Source organism: Lepisosteus platostomus, chromosome 16, assembly GCF_059453375.1.
Source record: "Lepisosteus platostomus isolate fLepPlt1 chromosome 16, fLepPlt1.hap1, whole genome shotgun sequence".
Lineage (NCBI taxonomy): Eukaryota > Metazoa > Chordata > Actinopteri > Semionotiformes > Lepisosteidae > Lepisosteus > Lepisosteus platostomus.
Window position 1 is genome coordinate 1,236,194 of NC_142626.1, and position 23,484 is coordinate 1,259,677.

Below are 23,484 nucleotides of genomic sequence, written 5' to 3' on the forward strand. Positions count from 1 at the left end.
TGGAGCCAGTTCAGAGAGGGGGGTTATTAGGAGGCCATGAGGGGTAAGGGCCAATGGGAAATTTGGCCAGGAAACCGGGGTTACACCCCTACTGTTTCATTTGTAGGAAGAATCAGAAGGGTTAGCCCTATCTTTCTGTAGAGCCACATGTGTTGTTTCAACACGCTGCTGTCTCAGACGACCAGAAACAGACCCCAAAGACGTTTTCTTTGTATTTAATTTTAATTTTCACTGTTCATTTTATTATGAAAGGCCGACATCTTGTTCACAAAATGTACAGGTATGTCAGAGGACTGGCTGCGTACGGTATACGTTAAACTTTAAATACAATTTAATTACAAAATAGTGAGTAAAAGTTAATAAAGGACCACACATCTGAACCTCAGAGGTCTAAAATGAACCACTTCCAGTCACTGGCTTAGGTACAAAAAACATCTGGCGAAGTTGAGCGTCGATATTAGGCAACTTATTGATCCGGGAGCTGGGTGATCAGTCTGGAGTTGATCTAGAGGTGGTGTAATTCACTACGGTAAAAAACGAGCTGCCGGAGGAGAGGGCACAAGTGGAAGTGCTTCTTTACGCTGAGGGTGGTGGGAGTGTGGAACGAGCTGCCCAGCCACATTGCCGATGACGATACCCCGGTTTCTTTCAGGAAACACACGGGCGAGGTTGTCCCATCAGGACATGAGGCACTGGTTTTACAGGAAGAGAGGTGGGAGTGTGGAACACATCCCCCAGCTGGGCTTTCAAGATCCCAGCTGGATGAGACCCTGCGATCAATTGGCTTCAAGCTGTCATTGTTGGGGTGCAGCACGACGATGGGGTTCCTTCTGGAGATCGGCAGCTCTTCACCACTTCTTGTTATTTCTCTCCTTCCTGTTCGAAAACAGGGAAACCATAGCACCCACCGCACCCAGGACCACTGTGGCCGTGACAACGGCCGTCACTGTGTCTTGAACCTGGAGACAGACAGACAATAATAATCAACAGGAGTCTGATGATAATGCCAGTGAAGAACTAATCCAGCTCCCAGTCCAGCCAGTCCAGTCCAGCCTGCAGTGTCTCAGACTGCTCTGTCAGTGTCAGTGGAATCTGATTATAATCCCAGTCCAGTCCAGCCCACAGTGCCTCAGACTGCTCTGTCAGTGTCAGTGGAGTCTGATTATAATCCCAGTCCAGTCCAGCCCACAGTGTCTCAGACTCAGACTGCTCTGTCAGTGTCAGTGGAGTCTGATTATAATTCCAGTCCAGTCCAGCCTGCAGTGTCTCAGACTGCTCTGTCAGTGTCAGTGGAGTCTGATTATAATCCCAGTCCAGTCCAGCCCACAGTGTCTCAGACTGCTCTGTCAGTGTCAGTGGAGTCTGATTATAATCCCAGTCCAGTCCAGCCTGCAGTGCCTCAGACTGCTCTGTCAGTGTCAGTGGAGTCTGATTATAATCCCAGTCCAGTCCAGCCTGCAGTGCCTCAGACTGCTCTGTCAGTGTCAGTGGAGTCTGATTATAATCCCAGTCCAGTCCAGCCTGCAGTGCCTCAGACTGCTCTGTCAGTGTCAGTGGAGTAGGAGGAATGAGGGCAGACCTGCAGGGACTCCGCCGTGCCGTAGCGCAGCTCGTTGACGAAGTGCTCGCAGTTGCTGGTCACCACGCTGTACTCCAGCCACTCGCCCACCAGGCTCTCCGCGTCCTTCACGATCTCGTAGGCCGGGCGTGGCCGGCGCTTCCTGTCCAGCGCGTTGTTCACGCGGAACCTGTCGTCCCCCGCCACGCGGCGCAGACGCTCCCTTTTCACCACGGCCTTGTCGCACGTCAGGGACATCATGCTGGATGGGCCGGCCCCCGCCACTTCACCTGGGGGGGGTGAGGGGGTTAGTGCTCACTTCTCAGGCAGGGCAAACATTCCTCCTTAAAATAACAGATCTCATCCCAGAGTTCCCACACCTGCCAGGATCAGAACAGCTCCCAATCCTACTGGGAGAGGGAGGAGGGACCTCAACTGAACTGCAGCCCAGTGTGTGATCTCCTGTCCCAGCCTGAGGAACAGACAGTGAGCCTGTCTCTCAATAATAATAATACAGTGTGTGATCTCCTGTCCCAGCCTGAGGAACAGTGAGCCTGTCTCTCAATAATAATAATACAGTGTGTGATCTCCTGTCCCAGCCTGAGGAACAGACAGTGAGCCTGTCTCTCAATAATAATAATACAGTGTGTGATCTCCTGTCTCAGCCTGAGGAACAGACAGTGAGCCTGTCTCTCAATAATAATAATACAGTGTGTGATCTCCTGTCCCAGCCTGAGAAACAGACAGTGAGCCTGTCTCTCAATAATAATAATAATACAGTGTGTGACCTCCTGTCCCAGCCTGAGGAACAGACAGTGAGCCTGTCTCTCAATAATAATAATACAGTGTGTGACCTCCTGTCCCAGCCTGAGGAACAGACAGTGAGCCTGTCTCTCAATAATAATAATACAGTGTGTGACCTCCTGTCCCAGCCTGAGGAACAGACAGTGAGCCTGTCTCTCAATAATAATAATACAGTGTGTGATCTCCTGTCCCAGCCTGAGGAACAGTGAGCCTGTCTCTCAATAATAATAATACAGTGTGTGACCTCCTGTCCCAGCCTGAGGAACAGACAGTGAGCCCGTCTCTCAATAATAATAATACAGTGTGTGATCTCCTGTCCCAGCCTGAGACGGAGCAGGCTTGCCCCTGACCGCAGGCACCAAACTGACTCCCCTCCCCACCACTCGGTCCCAGGACTCGGGCTTACTGGGTGGAGCCAGGTGGACGATGTAGCCGTTCCCCACGTAGAGGGCCCAGTGCTGGTATCCCAGCCTGAAGATCTCGATCAGGTCCCCGGGTTTGACTTCGTCCTGGAGAGAAAACACAGAGAGAGAAGTCACTCTTTCCAATCCCAGGCTGCCATCACAGGTGTCTGCTTCAACTCCCCCACGCAGCAGTCAACACCTCCTGAGGGACCCAGTCGACACCTCCTGAGAACTCACAGGGACCCGATCAACAGCTCCCGCGTGACCCGGTCAACTGCTCCAGCGTGACCCGGTCAACAGCTCCAGCGTGACCCGGTCAACAGCACCCGCGTGACCCGGTCAACAGCTCCAGCGTGACCCGGTCAACAGCTCCAGCGTGACCCGATCAAGACCAGTAGTTCAAGTTCAATAACTAATAACTAAGAGATCTTAGAGAACTAAGGGATTTTGGGTTGACCAAAACCTGCCCTCCGGAATCCTAACGAGCCCCTCGTAAATTTGAACGCCACACCGCTCGGTTCGGCTGCTTGCCGGTGTGTCGCTTCTCCAAGCCGTCTGCAGAACCGCCCAGAAGACCCCTTCCCTCGCTCAGGGCCCGTACTCACCCAGAAGGCAGACATGCTGTCCGGCTGCGGGCGGGCGAATGGGCCTTGAGGGCTGGAGGCTGGAGTCGTCTGCTTGCTGTCCGCGCCTCTGCTGGGGTATTTATGGCCTCGCGGGAAGTTTCACTTTCGCGTTCCTGAGAGAGGGCGGACGCAGTGAGTCAGCAGCTCAGGTAGTGTCCCTGTGGGAATAGAATAGGAATAGAAAGAGAAGAGGGAGGGGCAGGAGAGGAGCATTCCGTGTGCGGCCCAGCTGGGACGTCCCGCGAGCGGCTGAGCCAGCCACTTCCTGGCAGGGTGCTGGCGCAAGTGGCCTGCAGCCTGTCAGCTGGCCAGACCCTGGATTCCCAAGGCACAGCCACCCTGAGCTGACCAGCACCCACAGCAGCGCAGCGCACCAGAGTGACCACACGCCTGAACACAGGGTAAAAGCACAGCGCAGTAGAGCCCAGTGAGATCAGGGTAAAAGCACAGTACAGCGCAGTAGAGCCCAGTGAGATCAGGGTAAAAGCACAGCGCAGTAGAGCCCAGTGAGATCAGGGTAAAAGCACAGCGCAGTAGAGCCCAGTGAGATCAGGGTAAAAGCACAGCGCAGTAGAGCCCAGTGAGATCAGGGTAAAAGCACAGCGCAGTAGAGCCCAGTGAGATCAGGGTAAAAGCACAGTCCAGCGCAGTAGAGCCCAGTGAGATCAGGGTAAAAGCACAGTACAGTAGAGCCCAGTGAGATCAGGGTAAAAGCACAGTACAGCGCAGTAGAGCCCAGTGAGATCAGGGTAAAAGCACAGTACAGTAGAGCCCAGTGAGATCATGGTAAAAGCACAGCGCAGTAGAGCCCAGTGAGATCAGGGTAAAAGCACAGCGCAGTAGAGCCCAGTGAGATCAGGGTAAAAGCACAGTACAGCGCAGTAGAGCCCAGTGAGATCAGGGTAAAAGCACAGTACAGTAGAGCCCAATGAGATCAGGGTAAAAGCACAGCGCAGTAGAGCCCAGTGAGATCAGGGTAAAAGCACAGCGCAGTAGAGCCCAGTGAGATCAGGGTAAAAGCACAGTACAGCGCAGTAGAGCCCAGTGAGATCAGGGTAAGAGCACAGACCATCGCAGTAGAGCCCAGTGAGATCAGGGTAAAAGCACAGTACAGCGCAGTAGAGCCCAGTGAGATCGGGGTTAAAGCACAGTACAGTGCAGTAAAGCCCAGTAAGATCAGGGTAAAAGCACAGCACAGCGCAGTAGAGCCCAGTGAGATCAGGGTAAAAGCACAGTACAGCGCAGTAGAGCCCAGTGAGATCAGGGTAAAAGCACAGTACAGTAGAGCCCAGTGAGATCAGGGTAAAAGCACAGCGCAGTAGAGCCCAGTGAGATCAGGGTAAAAGGACAGTACAGCGCAGTAGAGCCCAGTGAGATCAGGGTAAGAGCACAGACCATCGCAGTAGAGCCCAGTGAGATCAGGGTAAAAGCACAGTACAGCGCAGTAGAGCCCAGTGAGATCGGGGTTAAAGCACAGTACAACACAGTAGAGCCCAGTGAGATCAGGGTAAAAGCACAGTACAGCGCAGTAGAGCCCAGTGAGATCGGGGTAAAAGCACAGTAGAGCCCAGTGAGATCGGGGTAAAAGCACAGTAGAGCCCAGTGAGATCAGGGTAAAAGCACAGCGCAGTAGAGCCCACTGAGATCAGGGTAAAAGCACAGCACGGCGCAGTAGAGCCCAGTGAGATCAGGGTAAAAGCACAGTAGAGCCCAGTGAGATCAGGGTAAAAGCACAGTAGAGCCCAGTGAGATCAGGGTAAAAGCACAGCGCAGTAGAGCCCAGTGAGATCAGGGTAAAAGCACAGTCCAGCGCAATAGAGCCCAGTGAGATCAGGGTAAAAGCACAGTACAGCGCAGTAGAGCCCAGTGAGATCATGATAAAAGCACAGTACAGTGCAATAGAGCCGAGCGAGATCAGGTTATCTGATTTACAAACTGTGCTAACGTCGTGTTAACACGGGTTCAGGGACGAAAACTACCGGCAGTTTCTACCTCGTTCGGCAGTTTTTATCATCCAGTCGAAAGACAATAAAACGAAAGACTGAGCACTTTATTTCTTAAAGACCGAGGCGAACTAATGCCATTTTAACGTCTTTCCAGGTGTTATTGTCACACCCGGACAAAAGCAGTACTGTGCCTGACGCGCCCTGAGACTATGAACAGACCCACCCAGCAACACAAACTGCTTGTGGGTGTGTGTGTGTGTGTGGGTGTGTTGGGGGGGGGGGGTTATTTCGCATCTTTCCAGACTATCAGCATTTACCCAGCGCGAGAGGGGTGTGAGATTACGGCCAACCTTTTACCCGAAACGTGGAAGCGCAGGCCGAGCCGGGGAGGGAAGGTTTCGTTTGGGGGAAAAGGAAAGTTAACCTTCGGCACGCATCTGTCCCGCGGGCAGCCGGCGGGGGAAAACTCCCGCCCGCATCCCGATGGGATCACTCGAGCTCCGCGGAGCTCAATCGAAATAGATCTGGAATTTTAAAACAAAACAACAACAACAACAACATTCCTATTTCCTGTTAGTTTCACTTTTCATTTCAGCAGGAAACGAAACTGCTGCGATCAGCTTTAGAAAAGACGATGGAGGGGGGAGTCTTTTTAATGTGAAGAGTTAATTTTTAAGTAATAAAATATATATATATGCATATAAATATATACACACCAACCTCTTATGAACGCTGTCCTCCCAGTGCTGGTGACAATCGAGCGGAAACGGAGCCGAGGCGTGAGCCGGTGTCGGTCTGCACGGGAGCACGGGCGACGCTGATTGGCTCGGCGGGGGGGGTCACGCCCATTGTCACCCTGACTCAATGGACGATGTTTTTTTTCCCCCAGAGCATGTGGTTTCCGCTGTGCTGCTCGATATATTTGCTGCTGCTGCTGTTGTTGTTCTTTTGGTTTCTAAAGTAGCGAGCGTCGATTGACAGAAGGCGAAGCTGGGTTTAGGAAGAACTGAAGGTTTGTTCCACGCCGGAAATAAAGAGATGACGGGACAGGACGGCGATGGGAGATCGGGCCAGGACACCGGAGTAACACCTCTTACCCTCTTCTCGAGAAACGCCCTGGAACCTTTAATGAGCACGGAACGTCAGGACAACAGTCACGGACAGTCTCGGTTTCACCTCTCACCCACAAGAGAGCCCCCTTTTACAGTATAGTGTCCCCATCACTATAGTGAGGCATTAGACCCACACAGACTGCAGGGTGGTCCCCCGACACCCCAACTGGTCCCCCCAACATCATCAGCAGCACCTGGGGCGGAGTGGTGGCTCTGTGGCTCAGGACCTGTGCCAGTGGCTGGGAGGTTGCCGGTTTGAATCCGGCAGCCGGTAGAGGAACCCTACTCTGTTGGGCCCCCGAGCAAGGCCCTTAACCCCAGCTGCTCCAGGGGCGCTGTATAAATGGCTGACCCTGCGCTCTGACCCCCAGCTTCTCTCTCCCTGTCTGTGTGTCTCATGGAGAGCAAGCTGGGGTCTGCGAAGAGACACATTCCTGATACCAGAAATTGTGTATGGCCGATAAAGTGATCTGATCTTATCCAGCAGCAGCCTGGAATTAAATCATTAAGACCTGGCGTTCAGGAGAAATCCCCTGGCTTTCCTCAGTGTGCACTCTGTGACAGGCAAGTCTCCCTTATACCTGTGGCCCTAACCCGGCTTGATTGTGTTGTATATGTGTTGTCGATGGGGACTGTTGGCGTGCTCTCCAAATTTTCATTTGTTTTCATTCGCCTTGTTTGGCAAGGCCAGTCTGCACACCCAGTGCTTATTCTGTTCGATACCAGAGAAAAAGATAAAAGAATACCCTTCCTCTATTTATCTGAGTGAGTGAGTTTGCCCTCCTACCGTCTGGGAAAAGAGATGGCAGTGGGCGGGCCAGCTCCCCCCCCCCGACTCTGGAACAGCTTCTTCCTGCAGGCTGGCGGGCTCCTCCACACCCTGGAATCTGCCTGCCCGCACCCCAGTTCCAGAAACAGGGTTTAAATCCCCCCCGCCCCACGGTGTGTTGTGTAGATTGTATTATGCATTTGCCTTGTAATTTGCACTGTCTGCACTTTGCACTGTGTGTAGCCCGTCTACGATGTCTGTGTCCGTGTCCTGTCTGTATCTGCACCGCGGACGGGGAGGACCGATCTTCCGTTCCGCCGTGTGCTTGTATACGGCTCGAATGACAAATAAACGTGAACTTGAGCATGAGGAGCGGTTACTATCCCTGGGATAGGGACTACAATGTTGCAGATGTGTTGCGGACCTCTGTGACTGTACATCGTGCTTTCTTAGGCTAAAAATACTTAAAAAAATAAATAAATCAGACATTAAAAGATCCAATTAAATTCCCAATAATGTTTTCGTTCTAAGGTTGGCAATTTAAGATCGACGTGCACCCGTGCTATCCGAAGGCGTAACAGCAAAACCGTTTGACGGAAATAAAAAAAAATGATATTTTTAAATGTTGATTTCGGGGTCCACCTGCTCAAGCTTTTGTTCTCCGCCAATCAGACGCCGGGGTGCTAGGCCCTCCTCCCGCTCACTGTCCATTGGCTGGCCGAGCCGAGGGACGCTCTCTATTGGCTGGCGGTGGGGGGCGGGCCTCGCGTGGAAGCGCTGGGGGTGGGAAGGGCTAGGCGGGCGCGAGAGCAGTGGAGCGAGATCGTCGGTGGCGTCGAGTTAATTGGAAGCGCGAATTGTAATTAAAATTATTGTAAAATATTGACGGAGAGGAAGACGAGGCCGACTCGACGGACGGACGAAAACAGGTAAAGAAACGCGTTTCTTCAAATAAACAAACCAGCTCCCACGGGCGGGATGATAGTTTTTTAAAAAACGATTTAATTGAGAGACGCCAAGCGGCGTTCGGTGACCAGGCCTCCCGCCGCGCCAGCGGGCCTGGTTTGAGTCTGGACCCGCGGTGAAGCCGAGCTCCCCGGGCGGAGGGCTGGAGGCTCAGCGGGCCGGCCGGGTTCTGCTGCGGCCGGGCCGCCGAGGGAGCGGGCCCCGGCTCGGCTGCTCCTGAGCCCACGGCCCCCGGGCCCGACCTTGACCCCGGCCCGGCCTCTCCGCCTCCCCTGGACCCGGCGCGTCCAGTCCGAGAGGTGCAGGCAGGGAGCTGCGTCAGCAGGCGAGGCTGCAAAGGTACAGGAAAGTTTATTTTCTGCTGAAAAGAGAAGGAATCCGAATTTTACGGGTTTTAACTCGGGACTAAAACCCGGATTAGTTGGGCGTTGCGTTAGTTTGCACCATTTTCTGTTTTCGACCTCTTTTAGCTCGGTTTCTGTTTGGTATTATTCTTGTGCGCAGTCCGAACTGGTAGAGAGGGGGAGAGTTTATTTGCCGTTTATCCGTGTTTTGGTTGGGGTTCGTGTGTTTGAGGCGTTGTCTCTGGCCGTGCGCGGTGCGGTAGACGAGGGGGGGGCCCTGCCGGGCCTGGTTTAATTGCAGCTCCTCCAGCGCCATGGGCAGGGGGCCAGTACCCAGTTCCACTGGAGTCGGTCTGATGGTGCTCTTTCTGTGGGGCGGCGTTATTTCAGGACTCAGGGCGGCTTCTATTGATCATTAAACCTTGAAGCAACAGGTTACTCATCACCAATGATTTCGTGAAACATCTCTATGCAACGGACTCGGTTCATCCTGCAGAATTCCTTCCCAGCCATGGCCCCAACAGCACAATCCACTAAACCAAACTGAGACAAAACAGTGCTCAATTGCCCAGCTCCTGCTTCCTCCTCTCATGGGTGCAACAAAAGGAGCATACACACTAATCTAATACACACTCACTTTAAGGCCCAAGAAGGCTTGTATTGATCATTAACCTTTAAAGCAAAGTGTTGCTCTAGCAGAGGGGTCGTTTGGGTAATTCAGGGCAGGAGAATGAGAAGGTGTTGAGGGTCAGTCCGCAGTCTGGGAATCTGTAGATTTTATTTTATGATATATGTAAATATTACTTTTATTTGCTTAGGCAACACTGATTGTACCCATTGCTCATGCTAATAAAGCACCTTGAATTGAATTGATCACACTGTATTGAAATGAGGTGATACGGCTGGCAGGAAAGAGCACAATGCCTTTGGAGTCTGGGAGCCCTTCAAGCAGCAGGTTGCTCTGGCAGGGGGGTCATTTGAATAGTTGAGCTCAGGAGAAAGAGAGTCGTTGAGGCTCAGTCTGGGAGCAGGGCTCAGCCCAGCGCGCTGACGTTGTGTTTGAATGGGGCGATAACGGCCAGCAGGAGAGAGCAGGGTGTCTTGGCGGGTGGGGGTGGGGCTCGGCCCCAGGTGAGCTGCGCAGACACTGACTGAAATCCTTGTGCGCAGTCCCAACTAGTAGAGAGGTTATTTGCCGTCTGTGCGTGTTGGTTGGGGTTCGTACGTGCGGTGTCGTCTCGGTCTGCGGGGCCTAGTTTACGCACCGAGACCGACAGATTTCAAAACGGCCTTTTCCCTCGGCCCGTAAGACTGCTAGACGGCCACCAGCAGTTACCCAAAGACCGCTGCTAAACAGCCAGGCCTCTTGAAACTGATGAGGTGCAGCCACATCTTTCCTGGTGCTTTGCCGTCAGAGGATGTAAATGACAGGGCTCCTAGCCCTGCCATATCTCTTTGTGTTATCCGCTGCGTAAATCCTGTAAATTGTCAATTGCTGTATTCTGCTCTGACCTTAATTTTGTGGGGCGGTGTCACTTCAAGGCTCAAGAAGGCTTGTATTGATCATTAACCCTTAAAGCAACAGGTTGCTCTGGCAGAGGGGTCGTTTGGGTAATTCAGGGCAGGCCAACTAGAGGTGTCGGGGGTCAGTCTGCAGTCTGGGAGATCACAGTGTATTGAAATGAGGTGATAAGGCTGGCAGGAAAGAGCACAATGCCTTTGCCGTCTGGGAGCGGGGCTCAGCCCGTTTACCTGGCGCTAATTCAGTTAGCGGGGTGTCTTTCCCGGTGCTGCTCGCTCAGCTTGCGGGCGGAGTGTTGAGGCTGGACGGTTTGGTTTTTGCTGCGGTGACGAGGGCCCCAGCAGTGCCCCGGGGAAGGTTCTCTGACCCCGGGGAGCCGGGCCGTGCAGTGTGCAGACTGTCCACCGGGGGCGGCGGGAGCCGCACTCTCACTCCACTGCAGCAGAGGCTGCTTGTGTGAAACACGGGGCCGTTCTGGGGAGAAGCTGCGAGTGGCGCTGACAAAGCGGTAGCTCGCGCGGGCCGTCGGGGGCCGGGGTCTGGGTTAGCGGGGCGCCGAGCGTGCTGCGCGCCGAGCTGGGAGCTGGCTGCGGTTCTTCCTCTGCCGAGTCCGAGGGAGCTCCTCCCCGGCTCACAGGAGAGGGTGACGTCACGGCAGTCGGGGGAGGGGGGAGGCCTAGCAGAGCAGCTGCCTGCCTGCCCTCGCCTTGTGGGATAACTGCTGTAGCCGGTGCTGGCTTCGCCGCAAAGGGGCTCCTGGCGGCCGAAGCCGCCCTCTGTCCCGGTGTGGAGCGGTCTGCCCCAGGGCTCGGTGCGCGTGTGGGCCTGCCGGCTCTGTGCTGGGAAGCGGAGGGCCCCCTCCCCTCCGAGCCCGCGTCCCCCGTCGGGGAGGGGGGACCCTCAGACAAGGCCGGGGCCCGGCATCGCTTCTCGGCCTTTTGGCTAAGATCAAGTGTAGTATCTGTTCTTATCAGTTTAATATCTGATACGTCCCCTATCTGGGGACCATATATTAAATTGATTTTTGGAACAGGGAGATGGAATAGGGGCTTGCTCCGTCCACTCCACGCATCGACCTGGTATTGCAGTACCTCCGGGAACGGTGCACCTCCCCACCCAGGGAGAAAACCCGCAGTCAAAGACAGACAGAGACACGAGTGGCGTCCTTGGGGAGCCTCGGAGTCGGGGTGCTCCGGTGCAGGAAGAGGAGGGCAGGCTTTTCTCGGGGTGAACGACGGAAGCGCTTTCAGCGCCTTTCTCTCTGTGTCTGAGCTGTGTCGGGGGGGGGGGGATTCTCGCGTCGTAAGCCCTTCAAGCAGCAGGTTGCTCTGGCAGGGGGGTCGTTTGGGTAATTCAGGGCAGGAGAATGAGAGGTGTTGAGGGTCAGTCTGCAGTCTGGGAATCTGTAGATTTTATTTAACTTTAATTTTTTGTTTTGTTTAATGTAAATATCATTACTTTTATTTGCTAAGGCAACGCTGATTGTACCCATCGGTCATGCTAATAAAGCACCTTGAATTGAATTGATCACACTGTATTGAAATGAGGTGATAAAGCCGGCAGGAAAGAGCACAATGCCTTTGGAGTCTGGGAGCAGGGCTCAGCCCAGTGCATTGACGTTGTTTGAATGGGGCGATAACGGCCAGCAGGAGAGAGCAGGGTGTCTTGCCGGGTGGGGGTGGGGCTCGGCCCCAGGTGAGCTGCACAGACACTGACTGAAATCCTTGTGCATAGTCCCAACTAGTAGAGAGGTTATTTGCCGTCTGTGCGTGTTGGTTGGGGTTCGTACGTGCGGTGTCGTCTCGGTCTGCGGGGCCTAGTTTACGCACCGAGACCGACAGATTTCAAAACGGCCTTTTCCCTCGGCCCGTAAGACTGCTAGACGGCCACCAGCAGTTACCCAAAGACCGCTGCTAAACAGCCAGGCCTCTTGAAACTGATGAGGTGCAGCCACGTCTTTCCTGGTGCTTTGCCGTCAGAGGATGTAAATGACAGGGCTCCTAGCCCTGCCATATCTCCTTGTGTTATCCGTTGCGTAAATCCTGTAAATTGTCAATTGCTGTATTCTGCTCTGACCTTAATTTTGTGGGGCGGTGTCACTTCAAGGCTCAAGAAGGCTTGTATTGATCATTAACCCTTAAAGCAACAGGTTGCTCTGGCAGAGGGGTCGTTTGGGTAATTCAGGGCAGGCCAACGAGAGGTGTCGGGGGTCAGTCTGCAGTCTGGGAGATCACAGTGTATTGAAATGAGGTGATAAGGCTGGCAGGAAATAGCACAATGCCTTTGCAGTCTGGGAGCGGGGCTCAGCCCGTTTACCTGGCGCTAATTCAGTTTGCAGACTGTCCACCGGGGGCGGCGGGAGCCGCACTCTCACTCCCCTGCAGCAGAGGCTGCTTGTGTGAAACACGGGGCCGTTCTGGGGAGAAGCTGCGAGTGGCGCTGACAAAGCGGTAGCTCGCGCGGGCCGTCGGGGGCCGGGGTCTGGGTTAGCGGGGCGCCGAGCGTGCTGCGCGCCGAGCTGGGAGCTGGCTGCAGCTCTTCCTCTGCCGAGTCCGAGGGAGCTCCTCCCCGGCTCACAGGAGAGGGTGACGTCACGGCAGTCGGGGGAGGGGGGAGGCCTAGCAGAGCAGCTGCCTGCCTGCCTGCCTGCCTGCCCTCGCCTTGTGGGATAGCTGCTGTAGCCGGTGCTGGCTTCGCCGCAAAGGGGCTCCTGGCGGCCGAAGCCGCCCTCTGTCCCGGTGTGGAGCGGGCTGCCCCAGGGCTCGGTGCGCGTGTGGGCCTGCCGGCTCTGTGCTGGGAAGCGGAGGGCCCCCTCCCCTCCGAGCCCGCGTCCCCCGTCGGGGAGGGGGGACCCTCAGACAAGGCCGGGGCCCGGCATCGCTTCTCGGCCTTTTGGCTAAGATCAAGTGTAGTATCTGTTCTTATCAGTTTAATATCTGATACGTCCCCTATCTGGGGACCATATATTAAATTGATTTTTGGAACAGGGAGATGGAATAGGGGCTTGCTCCGTCCACTCCACGCATCGACCTGGTATTGCAGTACCTCCGGGAACGGTGCACCTCCCCACCCAGGGAGAAAACCCGCAGTCAAAGACAGACAGAGACACGAGTGGAGTCCTTGGGGAGCCTCGGAGTCGGGGTGCTCCGGTGCAGGAAGAGGAGGGCAGGCTTTTCTCGGGGTGAACGACGGAAGCGCTTTCAGCGCCTTTCTCTCTGTGTCTGAGCTGTATCGGGGGGGGGGGATTCTCGTGTCGTTAGCCCTTCAAGCAGCAGGTTGCTCTGGCAGGGGGGTCGTTTGGGTAATTCAGGGCAGGAGAATGAGAGGTGTTGAGGGTCAGTCTGCAGTCTGGGAATCTGTAGATTTTATTTAACTTTAATTTTTTGTTTTGTTTAATGTAAATATCATTACTTTTATTTGCTAAGGCAACGCTGATTGTACCCATCGGTCATGCTAATAAAGCACCTTGAATTGAATTGATCACACTGTATTGAAATGAGGTGATAAAGCCGGCAGGAAAGAGCACAATGCCTTTGGAGTCTGGGAGCAGGGCTCAGCCCAGCGCATTGACGTTGTTTGAATGGGGCGATAACGGCCAGCAGGAGAGAGCAGGGTGTCTTGCCGGGTGGGGGTGGGGCTCGGCCCCAGGTGAGCTGCACAGACACTGACTGAAATCCTTGTGCGCAGTCCCAACTAGTAGAGAGGTTATTTGCCGTCTGTGCGTGTTGGTTGGGGTTCGTACGTGCGGTGTCGTCTCGGTCTGCGGGGCCTAGTTTACGCACCGAGACCGACAGATTTCAAAACGGCCTTTTCCCTCGGCCCGTAAGACTGCTAGACGGCCACCAGCAGTTACCCAAAGACCGCTGCTAAACAGCCAGGCCTCTTGAAACTGATGAGGTGCAGCCACGTCTTTCCTGGTGCTTTGCCGTCAGAGGATGTAAATGACAGGGCTCCTAGCCCTGCCATATCTCCTTGTGTTATCCGTTGCGTAAATCCTGTAAATTGTCAATTGCTGTATTCTGCTCTGACCTTAATTTTGTGGGGCGGTGTCACTTCAAGGCTCAAGAAGGCTTGTATTGATCATTAACCCTTAAAGCAACAGGTTGCTCTGGCAGAGGGGTCGTTTGGGTAATTCAGGGCAGGCCAACGAGAGGTGTCGGGGGTCAGTCTGCAGTCTGGGAGATCACAGTGTATTGAAATGAGGTGATAAGGCTGGCAGGAAAGAGCACAATGCCTTTGCAGTCTGGGAGCGGGGCTCAGCCCGTTTACCTGGCGCTAATTCAGTTAGCGGGGTGTCTTTCCCGGTGCTGCTCGCTCAGCTTGCGGGTGGAGTGTTGAGGCTGGACGGTTTGGTTTTTGCTGCGGTGACGAGGGCCCCAGCAGTGCCCCGGGGAAGGGTCTCTGACCCCGGGGAGCCGGGCCGTGCAGTTTGCAGACTGTCCACCGGGGGCGGCGGGAGCCACACTCTCACTCCACTGCAGCAGAGGCTGCTTGTGTGAAACACGGGGCCGTTCTGGGGAGAAGCTGCGAGTGGCGCTGACAAAGCGGTAGCCAGCGCGGGCCGTCGGGGGCCGGGGTCTGGGTTAGCGGGACGCTGAGTGAGCTGCGCGCCGAGCTGGGAGCTGGCTGCAGCTCTTCCTCTGCCGAGTCCGAGGGAGCTCCTCCCCGGCTCACAGGAGAGGGTGACGTCACGGCAGTCGGGGGAGGGGGGAGGCCTAGCAGAGCAGCTGCCTGCCTGCCTGCCTGCCTGCCCTCGCCTTGTGGGATAGCTGCTGTAGCCGGTGCTGGCTTCGCCGCAAAGGGGCTCCTGGCGGCCGAAGCCGCCCTCTGTCCCGGTGTGGAGCGGGCTGCCCCAGGGCTCGGTGCGCGTGTGGGCCTGCCGGCTCTGTGCTGGGAAGCGGAGGGCCCCCTCCCCTCCGAGCCCGCGTCCCCCGTCGGGGAGGGGGGACCCTCAGACAAGGCCGGGGCCCGGCATCGCTTCTCGGCCTTTTGGCTAAGATCAAGTGTAGTATCTGTTCTTATCAGTTTAATATCTGATACGTCCCCTATCTGGGGACCATATATTAAATTGATTTTTGGAACAGGGAGATGGAATAGGGGCTTGCTCCGTCCACTCCACGCATCGACCTGGTATTGCAGTACCTCCGGGAACGGTGCACCTCCCCACCCAGGGAGAAAACCCGCAGTCAAAGACAGACAGAGACACGAGTGGCGTCCTTGGGGAGCCTCGGAGTCGGGGTGCTCCGGTGCAGGAAGAGGAGGGCAGGCTTTTCTCGGGGTGAACGACGGAAGCGCTTTCAGCGCCTTTCTCTCTGTGTCTGAGCTGTGTCGGGGGGGGGGGGGATTCTCGCGTCGTAAGCCCTTCAAGCAGCAGGTTGCTCTGGCAGGGGGGTCGTTTGGGTAATTCAGGGCAGGAGAATGAGAGGTGTTGAGGGTCAGTCTGCAGTCTGGGAATCTGTAGATTTTATTTAACTTTAATTTTTTGTTTTGTTTAATGTAAATATCATTACTTTTATTTGCTAAGGCAACGCTGATTGTACCCATCGGTCATGCTAATAAAGCACCTTGAATTGAATTGATCACACTGTATTGAAATGAGGTGATAAAGCCGGCAGGAAAGAGCACAATGCCTTTGGAGTCTGGGAGCAGGGCTCAGCCCAGCGCATTGACGTTGTTTGAATGGGGCGATAACGGCCAGCAGGAGAGAGCAGGGTGTCTTGCCGGGTGGGGGTGGGGCTCGGCCCCAGGTGAGCTGCACAGACACTGACTGAAATCCTTGTGCGCAGTCCCAACTAGTAGAGAGGTTATTTGCCGTCTGTGCGTGTTGGTTGGGGTTCGTACGTGCGGTGTCGTCTCGGTCTGCGGGGCCTAGTTTACGCACCGAGACCGACAGATTTCAAAACGGCCTTTTCCCTCGGCCCGTAAGACTGCTAGACGGCCACCAGCAGTTACCCAAAGACCGCTGCTAAACAGCCAGGCCTCTTGAAACTGATGAGGTGCAGCCACGTCTTTCCTGGTGCTTTGCCGTCAGAGGATGTAAATGACAGGGCTCCTAGCCCTGCCATATCTCCTTGTGTTATCCGTTGCGTAAATCCTGTAAATTGTCAATTGCTGTATTCTGCTCTGACCTTAATTTTGTGGGGCGGTGTCACTTCAAGGCTCAAGAAGGCTTGTATTGATCATTAACCCTTAAAGCAACAGGTTGCTCTGGCAGAGGGGTCGTTTGGGTAATTCAGGGCAGGCCAACGAGAGGTGTCGGGGGTCAGTCTGCAGTCTGGGAGATCACAGTGTATTGAAATGAGGTGATAAGGCTGGCAGGAAAGAGCACAATGCCTTTGCAGTCTGGGAGCGGGGCTCAGCCCGTTTACCTGGCGCTAATTCAGTTTGCAGACTGTCCACCGGGGGCGGCGGGAGCCGCACTCTCACTCCCCTGCAGCAGAGGCTGCTTGTGTGAAACACGGGGCCGTTCTGGGGAGAAGCTGCGAGTGGCGCTGACAAAGCGGTAGCTCGCGCGGGCCGTCGGGGGCCGGGGTCTGGGTTAGCGGGGCGCCGAGCGTGCTGCGCGCCGAGCTGGGAGCTGGCTGCAGCTCTTCCTCTGCCGAGTCCGAGGGAGCTCCTCCCCGGCTCACAGGAGAGGGTGACGTCACGGCAGTCGGGGGAGGGGGGAGGCCTAGCAGAGCAGCTGCCTGCCTGCCTGCCTGCCTGCCCTCGCCTTGTGGGATAGCTGCTGTAGCCGGTGCTGGCTTCGCCGCAAAGGGGCTCCTGGCGGCCGAAGCCGCCCTCTGTCCCGGTGTGGAGCGGGCTGCCCCAGGGCTCGGTGCGCGTGTGGGCCTGCCGGCTCTGTGCTGGGAAGCGGAGGGCCCCCTCCCCTCCGAGCCCGCGTCCCCCGTCGGGGAGGGGGGACCCTCAGACAAGGCCGGGGCCCGGCATCGCTTCTCGGCCTTTTGGCTAAGATCAAGTGTAGTATCTGTTCTTATCAGTTTAATATCTGATACGTCCCCTATCTGGGGACCATATATTAAATTGATTTTTGGAACAGGGAGATGGAATAGGGGCTTGCTCCGTCCACTCCACGCATCGACCTGGTATTGCAGTACCTCCGGGAACGGTGCACCTCCCCACCCAGGGAGAAAACCCGCAGTCAAAGACAGACAGAGACACGAGTGGCGTCCTTGGGGAGCCTCGGAGTCGGGGTGCTCCGGTGCAGGAAGAGGAGGGCAGGCTTTTCTCGGGGTGAACGACGGAAGCGCTTTCAGCGCCTTTCTCTCTGTGTCTGAGCTGTGTCGGGGGGGGGGGGGGATTCTCGCGTCGTAAGCCCTTCAAGCAGCAGGTTGCTCTGGCAGGGGGGTCGTTTGGGTAATTCAGGGCAGGAGAATGAGAGGTGTTGAGGGTCAGTCTGCAGTCTGGGAATCTGTAGATTTTATTTAACTTTAATTTTTTGTTTTGTTTAATGTAAATATCATTACTTTTATTTGCTAAGGCAACGCTGATTGTACCCATCGGTCATGCTAATAAAGCACCTTGAATTGAATTGATCACACTGTATTGAAATGAGGTGATAAAGCCGGCAGGAAAGAGCACAATGCCTTTGGAGTCTGGGAGCAGGGCTCAGCCCAGCGCATTGACGTTGTTTGAATGGGGCGATAACGGCCAGCAGGAGAGAGCAGGGTGTCTTGCCGGGTGGGGGTGGGGCTCGGCCCCAGGTGAGCTGCACAGACACTGACTGAAATCCTTGTGCGCAGTCCCAACTAGTAGAGAGGTTATTTGCCGTCTGTGCGTGTTGGTTGGGGTTCGTACGTGCGGTGTCGTCTCGGTCTGCGGGGCCTAGTTTACGCACCGAGACCGACAGATTTCAAAACGGCCTTTTCCCTCGGCCCGTAAGACTGCTAGACGGCCACCAGCAGTTACCCAAAGACCGCTGCTAAACAGCCAGGCCTCTTGAAACTGATGAGGTGCAGCCACGTCTTTCCTGGTGCTTTGCCGTCAGAGGATGTAAATGACAGGGCTCCTAGCCCTGCCATATCTCCTTGTGTTATCCGTTGCGTAAATCCTGTAAATTGTCAATTGCTGTATTCTGCTCTGACCTTAATTTTGTGGGGCGGTGTCACTTCAAGGCTCAAGAAGGCTTGTATTGATCATTAACCCTTAAAGCAACAGGTTGCTCTGGCAGAGGGGTCGTTTGGGTAATTCAGGGCAGGCCAACGAGAGGTGTCGGGGGTCAGTCTGCAGTCTGGGAGATCACAGTGTATTGAAATGAGGTGATAAGGCTGGCAGGAAAGAGCACAATGCCTTTGCAGTCTGGGAGCGGGGCTCAGCCTGTTTACCTGGCGCTAATTCAGTTTGCAGACTGTCCACCGGGGGCGGCGGGAGCCGCACTCTCACTCCCCTGCAGCAGAGGCTGCTTGTGTGAAACACGGGGCCGTTCTGGGGAGAAGCTGCGAGTGGCGCTGACAAAGCGGTAGCTCGCGCGGGCCGTCGGGGGCCGGGGTCTGGGTTAGCGGGGCGCCGAGCGTGCTGCGCGCCGAGCTGGGAGCTGGCTGCAGCTCTTCCTCTGCCGAGTCCGAGGGAGCTCCTCCCCGGCTCACAGGAGAGGGTGACGTCACGGCAGTCGGGGGAGGGGGGAGGCCTAGCAGAGCAGCTGCCTGCCTGCCTGCCTGCCTGCCCTCGCCTTGTGGGATAGCTGCTGTAGCCGGTGCTGGCTTCGCCGCAAAGGGGCTCCTGGCGGCCGAAGCCGCCCTCTGTCCCGGTGTGGAGCGGGCTGCCCCAGGGCTCGGTGCGCGTGTGGGCCTGCCGGCTCTGTGCTGGGAAGCGGAGGGCCCCCTCCCCTCCGAGCCCGCGTCCCCCGTCGGGGAGGGGGGACCCTCAGACAAGGCCGGGGCCCGGCATCGCTTCTCGGCCTTTTGGCTAAGATCAAGTGTAGTATCTGTTCTTATCAGTTTAATATCTGATACGTCCCCTATCTGGGGACCATATATTAAATTGATTTTTGGAACAGGGAGATGGAATAGGGGCTTGCTCCGTCCACTCCACGCATCGACCTGGTATTGCAGTACCTTCGGGAACGGTGCACCTCCCCACCCAGGGAGAAAACCCGCAGTCAAAGACAGACAGAGACACGAGTGGCGTCCTTGGGGAGCCTCGGAGTCGGGGTGCTCCGGTGCAGGAAGAGGAGGGCAGGCTTTTCTCGGGGTGAACGACGGAAGCGCTTTCAGCGCCTTTCTCTCTGTGTCTGAGCTGTGTCGGGGGGGGGGGGGGGGGATTCTCGCGTCGTAAGCCCTTCAAGCAGCAGGTTGCTCTGGCAGGGGGGTCGTTTGGGTAATTCAGGGCAGGAGAATGAGAGGTGTTGAGGGTCAGTCTGCAGTCTGGGAATCTGTAGATTTTATTTAACTTTAATTTTTTGTTTTGTTTAATGTAAATATCATTACTTTTATTTGCTAAGGCAACGCTGATTGTACCCATCGGTCATGCTAATAAAGCACCTTGAATTGAATTGATCACACTGTATTGAAATGAGGTGATAAAGCCGGCAGGAAAGAGCACAATGCCTTTGGAGTCTGGGAGCAGGGCTCAGCCCAGCGCATTGACGTTGTTTGAATGGGGCGATAACGGCCAGCAGGAGAGAGCAGGGTGTCTTGCCGGGTGGGGGTGGGGCTCGGCCCCAGGTGAGCTGCACAGACACTGACTGAAATCCTTGTGCGCAGTCCCAACTAGTAGAGAGGTTATTTGCCGTCTGTGCGTGTTGGTTGGGGTTCGTACGTGCGGTGTCGTCTCGGTCTGCGGGGCCTAGTTTACGCACCGAGACCGACAGATTTCAAAACGGCCTTTTCCCTCGGCCCGTAAGACTGCTAGACGGCCACCAGCAGTTACCCAAAGACCGCTGCTAAACAGCCAGGCCTCTTGAAACTGATGAGGTGCAGCCACGTCTTTCCTGGTGCTTTGCCGTCAGAGGATGTAAATGACAGGGCTCCTAGCCCTGCCATATCTCCTTGTGTTATCCGTTGCGTAAATCCTGTAAATTGTCAATTGCTGTATTCTGCTCTGACCTTAATTTTGTGGGGCGGTGTCACTTCAAGGCTCAAGAAGGCTTGTATTGATCATTAACCCTTAAAGCAACAGGTTGCTCTGGCAGAGGGGTCGTTTGGGTAATTCAGGGCAGGCCAACGAGAGGTGTCGGGGGTCAGTCTGCAGTCTGGGAGATCACAGTGTATTGAAATGAGGTGATAAGGCTGGCAGGAAAGAGCACAATGCCTTTGCAGTCTGGGAGCGGGGCTCAGCCCGTTTACCTGGCGCTAATTCAGTTTGCAGACTGTCCACCGGGGGCGGCGGGAGCCGCACTCTCACTCCCCTGCAGCAGAGGCTGCTTGTGTGAAACACGGGGCCGTTCTGGGGAGAAGCTGCGAGTGGCGCTGACAAAGCGGTAGCTCGCGCGGGCCGTCGGGGGCCGGGGTCTGGGTTAGCGGGGCGCCGAGCGTGCTGCGCGCCGAGCTGGGAGCTGGCTGCAGCTCTTCCTCTGCCGAGTCCGAGGGAGCTCCTCCCCGGCTCACAGGAGAGGGTGACGTCACGGCAGTCGGGGGAGGGGGGAGGCCTAGCAGAGCAGCTGCCTGCCTGCCTGCCTGCCTGCCTGCCCTCGCCTTGTGGGATAGCTGCTGTAGCCGGTGCTGGCTTCGCCGCAAAGGGGCTCCTGGCGGCCGAAGCCGCCCTCTGTCCCGGTGTGGAGCGGGCTGCCCCAGGGCTCGGTGCGCGTGTGGGCCTGCCGGCTCTGTGCTGGGAAGCGGAGGGCCCCCTCCCCTCCGAGCCCGCGTCCCCCGTCGGGGAGGGGGGACCCTCAGACAAGGCCGGGGCCCGGCATCGCTTCTCGGCCTTTTGGCTAAGATCAAGTGTAGTATCTGTTCTTATCAGTTTAATATCTGATACGTCCCCTATCTGGGGACCATATATTAAATTGATTTTTGGAACAGGGAGATGGAATAGGGGCTTGCTCCGTCCACTCCACGCATCGACCTGGTATTGCAGTACCTCCGGGAACGGTGCACCTCCCCACCCAGGGAGAAAACCCGCAGTCAAAGACAGACAGAGACACGAGTGGCGTCCTTGGGGAGCCTCGGAGTCGGGGTGCTCCGGTGCAGGAAGAGGAGGGCAGGCTTTTCTCGGGGTGAACGACGGAAGCGCTTTCAGCGCCTTTCTCTCTGTGTCTGAGCTGTGTCGGGGGGGGGGGGGATTCTCGCGTCGTAAGCCCTTCAAGCAGCAGGTTGCTCTGGCAGGGGGGTCGTTTGGGTAATTCAGGGCAGGAGAATGAGAGGTGTTGAGGGTCAGTCTGCAGTCTGGGAATCTGTAGATTTTATTTAACTTTAATTTTTTGTTTTGTTTAATGTAAATATCATTACTTTTATTTGCTAAGGCAACGCTGATTGTACCCATCGGTCATGCTAATAAAGCACCTTGAATTGAATTGATCACACTGTATTGAAATGAGGTGATAAAGCCGGCAGGAAAGAGCACAATGCCTTTGGAGTCTGGGAGCAGGGCTCAGCCCAGCGCATTGACGTTGTTTGAATGGGGCGATAACGGCCAGCAGGAGAGAGCAGGGTGTCTTGCCGGGTGGGGGTGGGGCTCGGCCCCAGGTGAGCTGCACAGACACTGACTGAAATCCTTGTGCGCAGTCCCAACTAGTAGAGAGGTTATTTGCCGTCTGTGCGTGTTGGTTGGGGTTCGTACGTGCGGTGTCGTCTCGGTCTGCGGGGCCTAGTTTACGCACCGAGACCGACAGATTTCAAAACGGCCTTTTCCCTCGGCCCGTAAGACTGCTAGACGGCCACCAGCAGTTACCCAAAGACCGCTGCTAAACAGCCAGGCCTCTTGAAACTGATGAGGTGCAGCCACGTCTTTCCTGGTGCTTTGCCGTCAGAGGATGTAAATGACAGGGCTCCTAGCCCTGCCATATCTCCTTGTGTTATCCGTTGCGTAAATCCTGTAAATTGTCAATTGCTGTATTCTGCTCTGACCTTAATTTTGTGGGGCGGTGTCACTTCAAGGCTCAAGAAGGCTTGTATTGATCATTAACCCTTAAAGCAACAGGTTGCTCTGGCAGAGGGGTCGTTTGGGTAATTCAGGGCAGGCCAACGAGAGGTGTCGGGGGTCAGTCTGCAGTCTGGGAGATCACAGTGTATTGAAATGAGGTGATAAGGCTGGCAGGAAAGAGCACAATGCCTTTGCAGTCTGGGAGCGGGGCTCAGCCCGTTTACCTGGCGCTAATTCAGTTTGCAGACTGTCCACCGGGGGCGGCGGGAGCCGCACTCTCACTCCCCTGCAGCAGAGGCTGCTTGTGTGAAACACGGGGCCGTTCTGGGGAGAAGCTGCGAGTGGCGCTGACAAAGCGGTAGCTCGCGCGGGCCGTCGGGGGCCGGGGTCTGGGTTAGCGGGGCGCCGAGCGTGCTGCGCGCCGAGCTGGGAGCTGGCTGCAGCTCTTCCTCTGCCGAGTCCGAGGGAGCTCCTCCCCGGCTCACAGGAGAGGGTGACGTCACGGCAGTCGGGGGAGGGGGGAGGCCTAGCAGAGCAGCTGCCTGCCTGCCTGCCTGCCTGCCTGCCCTCGCCTTGTGGGATAGCTGCTGTAGCCGGTGCTGGCTTCGCCGCAAAGGGGCTCCTGGCGGCCGAAGCCGCCCTCTGTCCCGGTGTGGAGCGGGCTGCCCCAGGGCTCGGTGCGCGTGTGGGCCTGCCGGCTCTGTGCTGGGAAGCGGAGGGCCCCCTCCCCTCCGAGCCCGCGTCCCCCGTCGGGGAGGGGGGACCCTCAGACAAGGCCGGGGCCCGGCATCGCTTCTCGGCCTTTTGGCTAAGATCAAGTGTAGTATCTGTTCTTATCAGTTTAATATCTGATACGTCCCCTATCTGGGGACCATATATTAAATTGATTTTTGGAACAGGGAGATGGAATAGGGGCTTGCTCCGTCCACTCCACGCATCGACCTGGTATTGCAGTACCTCCGGGAACGGTGCACCTCCCCACCCAGGGAGAAAACCCGCAGTCAAAGACAGACAGAGACACGAGTGGCGTCCTTGGGGAGCCTCGGAGTCGGGGTGCTCCGGTGCAGGAAGAGGAGGGCAGGCTTTTCTCGGGGTGAACGACGGAAGCGCTTTCAGCGCCTTTCTCTCTGTGTCTGAGCTGTGTCGGGGGGGGGGGGGATTCTCGCGTCGTAAGCCCTTCAAGCAGCAGGTTGCTCTGGCAGGGGGGTCGTTTGGGTAATTCAGGGCAGGAGAATGAGAGGTGTTGAGGGTCAGTCTGCAGTCTGGGAATCTGTAGATTTTATTTAACTTTAATTTTTTGTTTTGTTTAATGTAAATATCATTACTTTTATTTGCTAAGGCAACGCTGATTGTACCCATCGGTCATGCTAATAAAGCACCTTGAATTGAATTGATCACACTGTATTGAAATGAGG

The 23,484-nt window shown here is 55.9% G+C and overlaps 1 protein-coding gene and 7 non-coding genes across 12 annotated transcripts; 7 read left to right on the plus strand and 1 right to left on the minus strand.

Annotated features, from left to right (window-relative positions):
- Positions 1-203: 203 nt before the first annotated feature.
- On the minus strand, positions 204-6,171 carry LOC148646595 (phospholipase A and acyltransferase 3-like). Of its 5 annotated transcripts, none has more exons than XM_088609427.1 (6): positions 6,059-6,157; positions 5,696-5,862; positions 3,372-3,505; positions 2,769-2,871; positions 1,580-1,848; positions 204-959 (listed from the first exon to the last, which is right to left on the minus strand). In XM_088609427.1, exons 3-6 carry the CDS (start codon positions 3,384-3,386, stop codon positions 849-851), a joined length of 498 nt encoding a protein of 165 aa, XP_088465553.1. In that variant the 5' UTR covers positions 3,387-3,505; positions 5,696-5,862; positions 6,059-6,157; the 3' UTR covers positions 204-848. The 5 variants fall into 5 exon arrangements, with proteins under 5 accessions (XP_088465553.1, XP_088465551.1, XP_088465550.1 ...); XM_088609425.1 differs by having other exon boundaries at positions 3,372-3,550; XM_088609424.1 differs by lacking the exon at positions 5,696-5,862 and having other exon boundaries at positions 3,372-3,550; positions 6,059-6,171.
- Positions 6,172-10,973: 4,802 nt separating this feature from the next.
- Positions 10,974-11,164, plus strand: LOC148646596 (U2 spliceosomal RNA). The gene has a single exon (XR_015927815.1). It is a non-coding gene; the product is annotated as a U2 spliceosomal RNA (small nuclear RNA).
- A 1,763-nt stretch (positions 11,165-12,927) lies between these two features.
- LOC148646597 (U2 spliceosomal RNA) lies at positions 12,928-13,118 on the plus strand. The gene has a single exon (XR_015927816.1). It is a non-coding gene; the product is annotated as a U2 spliceosomal RNA (small nuclear RNA).
- A 1,906-nt stretch (positions 13,119-15,024) lies between these two features.
- LOC148646598 (U2 spliceosomal RNA) lies at positions 15,025-15,215 on the plus strand. Its single transcript, XR_015927817.1, has one exon. It is a non-coding gene; the product is annotated as a U2 spliceosomal RNA (small nuclear RNA).
- A 1,764-nt stretch (positions 15,216-16,979) lies between these two features.
- On the plus strand, positions 16,980-17,170 carry LOC148646599 (U2 spliceosomal RNA). Its single transcript, XR_015927818.1, has one exon. It is a non-coding gene; the product is annotated as a U2 spliceosomal RNA (small nuclear RNA).
- A 1,765-nt stretch (positions 17,171-18,935) lies between these two features.
- LOC148646600 (U2 spliceosomal RNA) lies at positions 18,936-19,126 on the plus strand. Its single transcript, XR_015927838.1, has one exon. It is a non-coding gene; the product is annotated as a U2 spliceosomal RNA (small nuclear RNA).
- A 1,772-nt stretch (positions 19,127-20,898) lies between these two features.
- Positions 20,899-21,089, plus strand: LOC148646601 (U2 spliceosomal RNA). The gene has a single exon (XR_015927819.1). It is a non-coding gene; the product is annotated as a U2 spliceosomal RNA (small nuclear RNA).
- A 1,768-nt stretch (positions 21,090-22,857) lies between these two features.
- LOC148646602 (U2 spliceosomal RNA) lies at positions 22,858-23,048 on the plus strand. The gene has a single exon (XR_015927820.1). It is a non-coding gene; the product is annotated as a U2 spliceosomal RNA (small nuclear RNA).
- Positions 23,049-23,484: the final 436 nt, after the last annotated feature.

Excerpts from the sequence above, each read along its gene's own strand:
- LOC148646595 (XM_088609424.1), bottom strand. Across the intron at positions 1,849-2,768 it reads CGTCCACCTGGCTCCACCCA|GTGAAGTGGCGGGGGCCGGC; the intron begins GTAAGCCCGAGT and ends CACCCCCCCCAG. Across the intron at positions 960-1,579 it reads GCACGGCGGAGTCCCTGCAG|GTTCAAGACACAGTGACGGC; the intron begins GTCTGCCCTCAT and ends GTCTGTCTCCAG.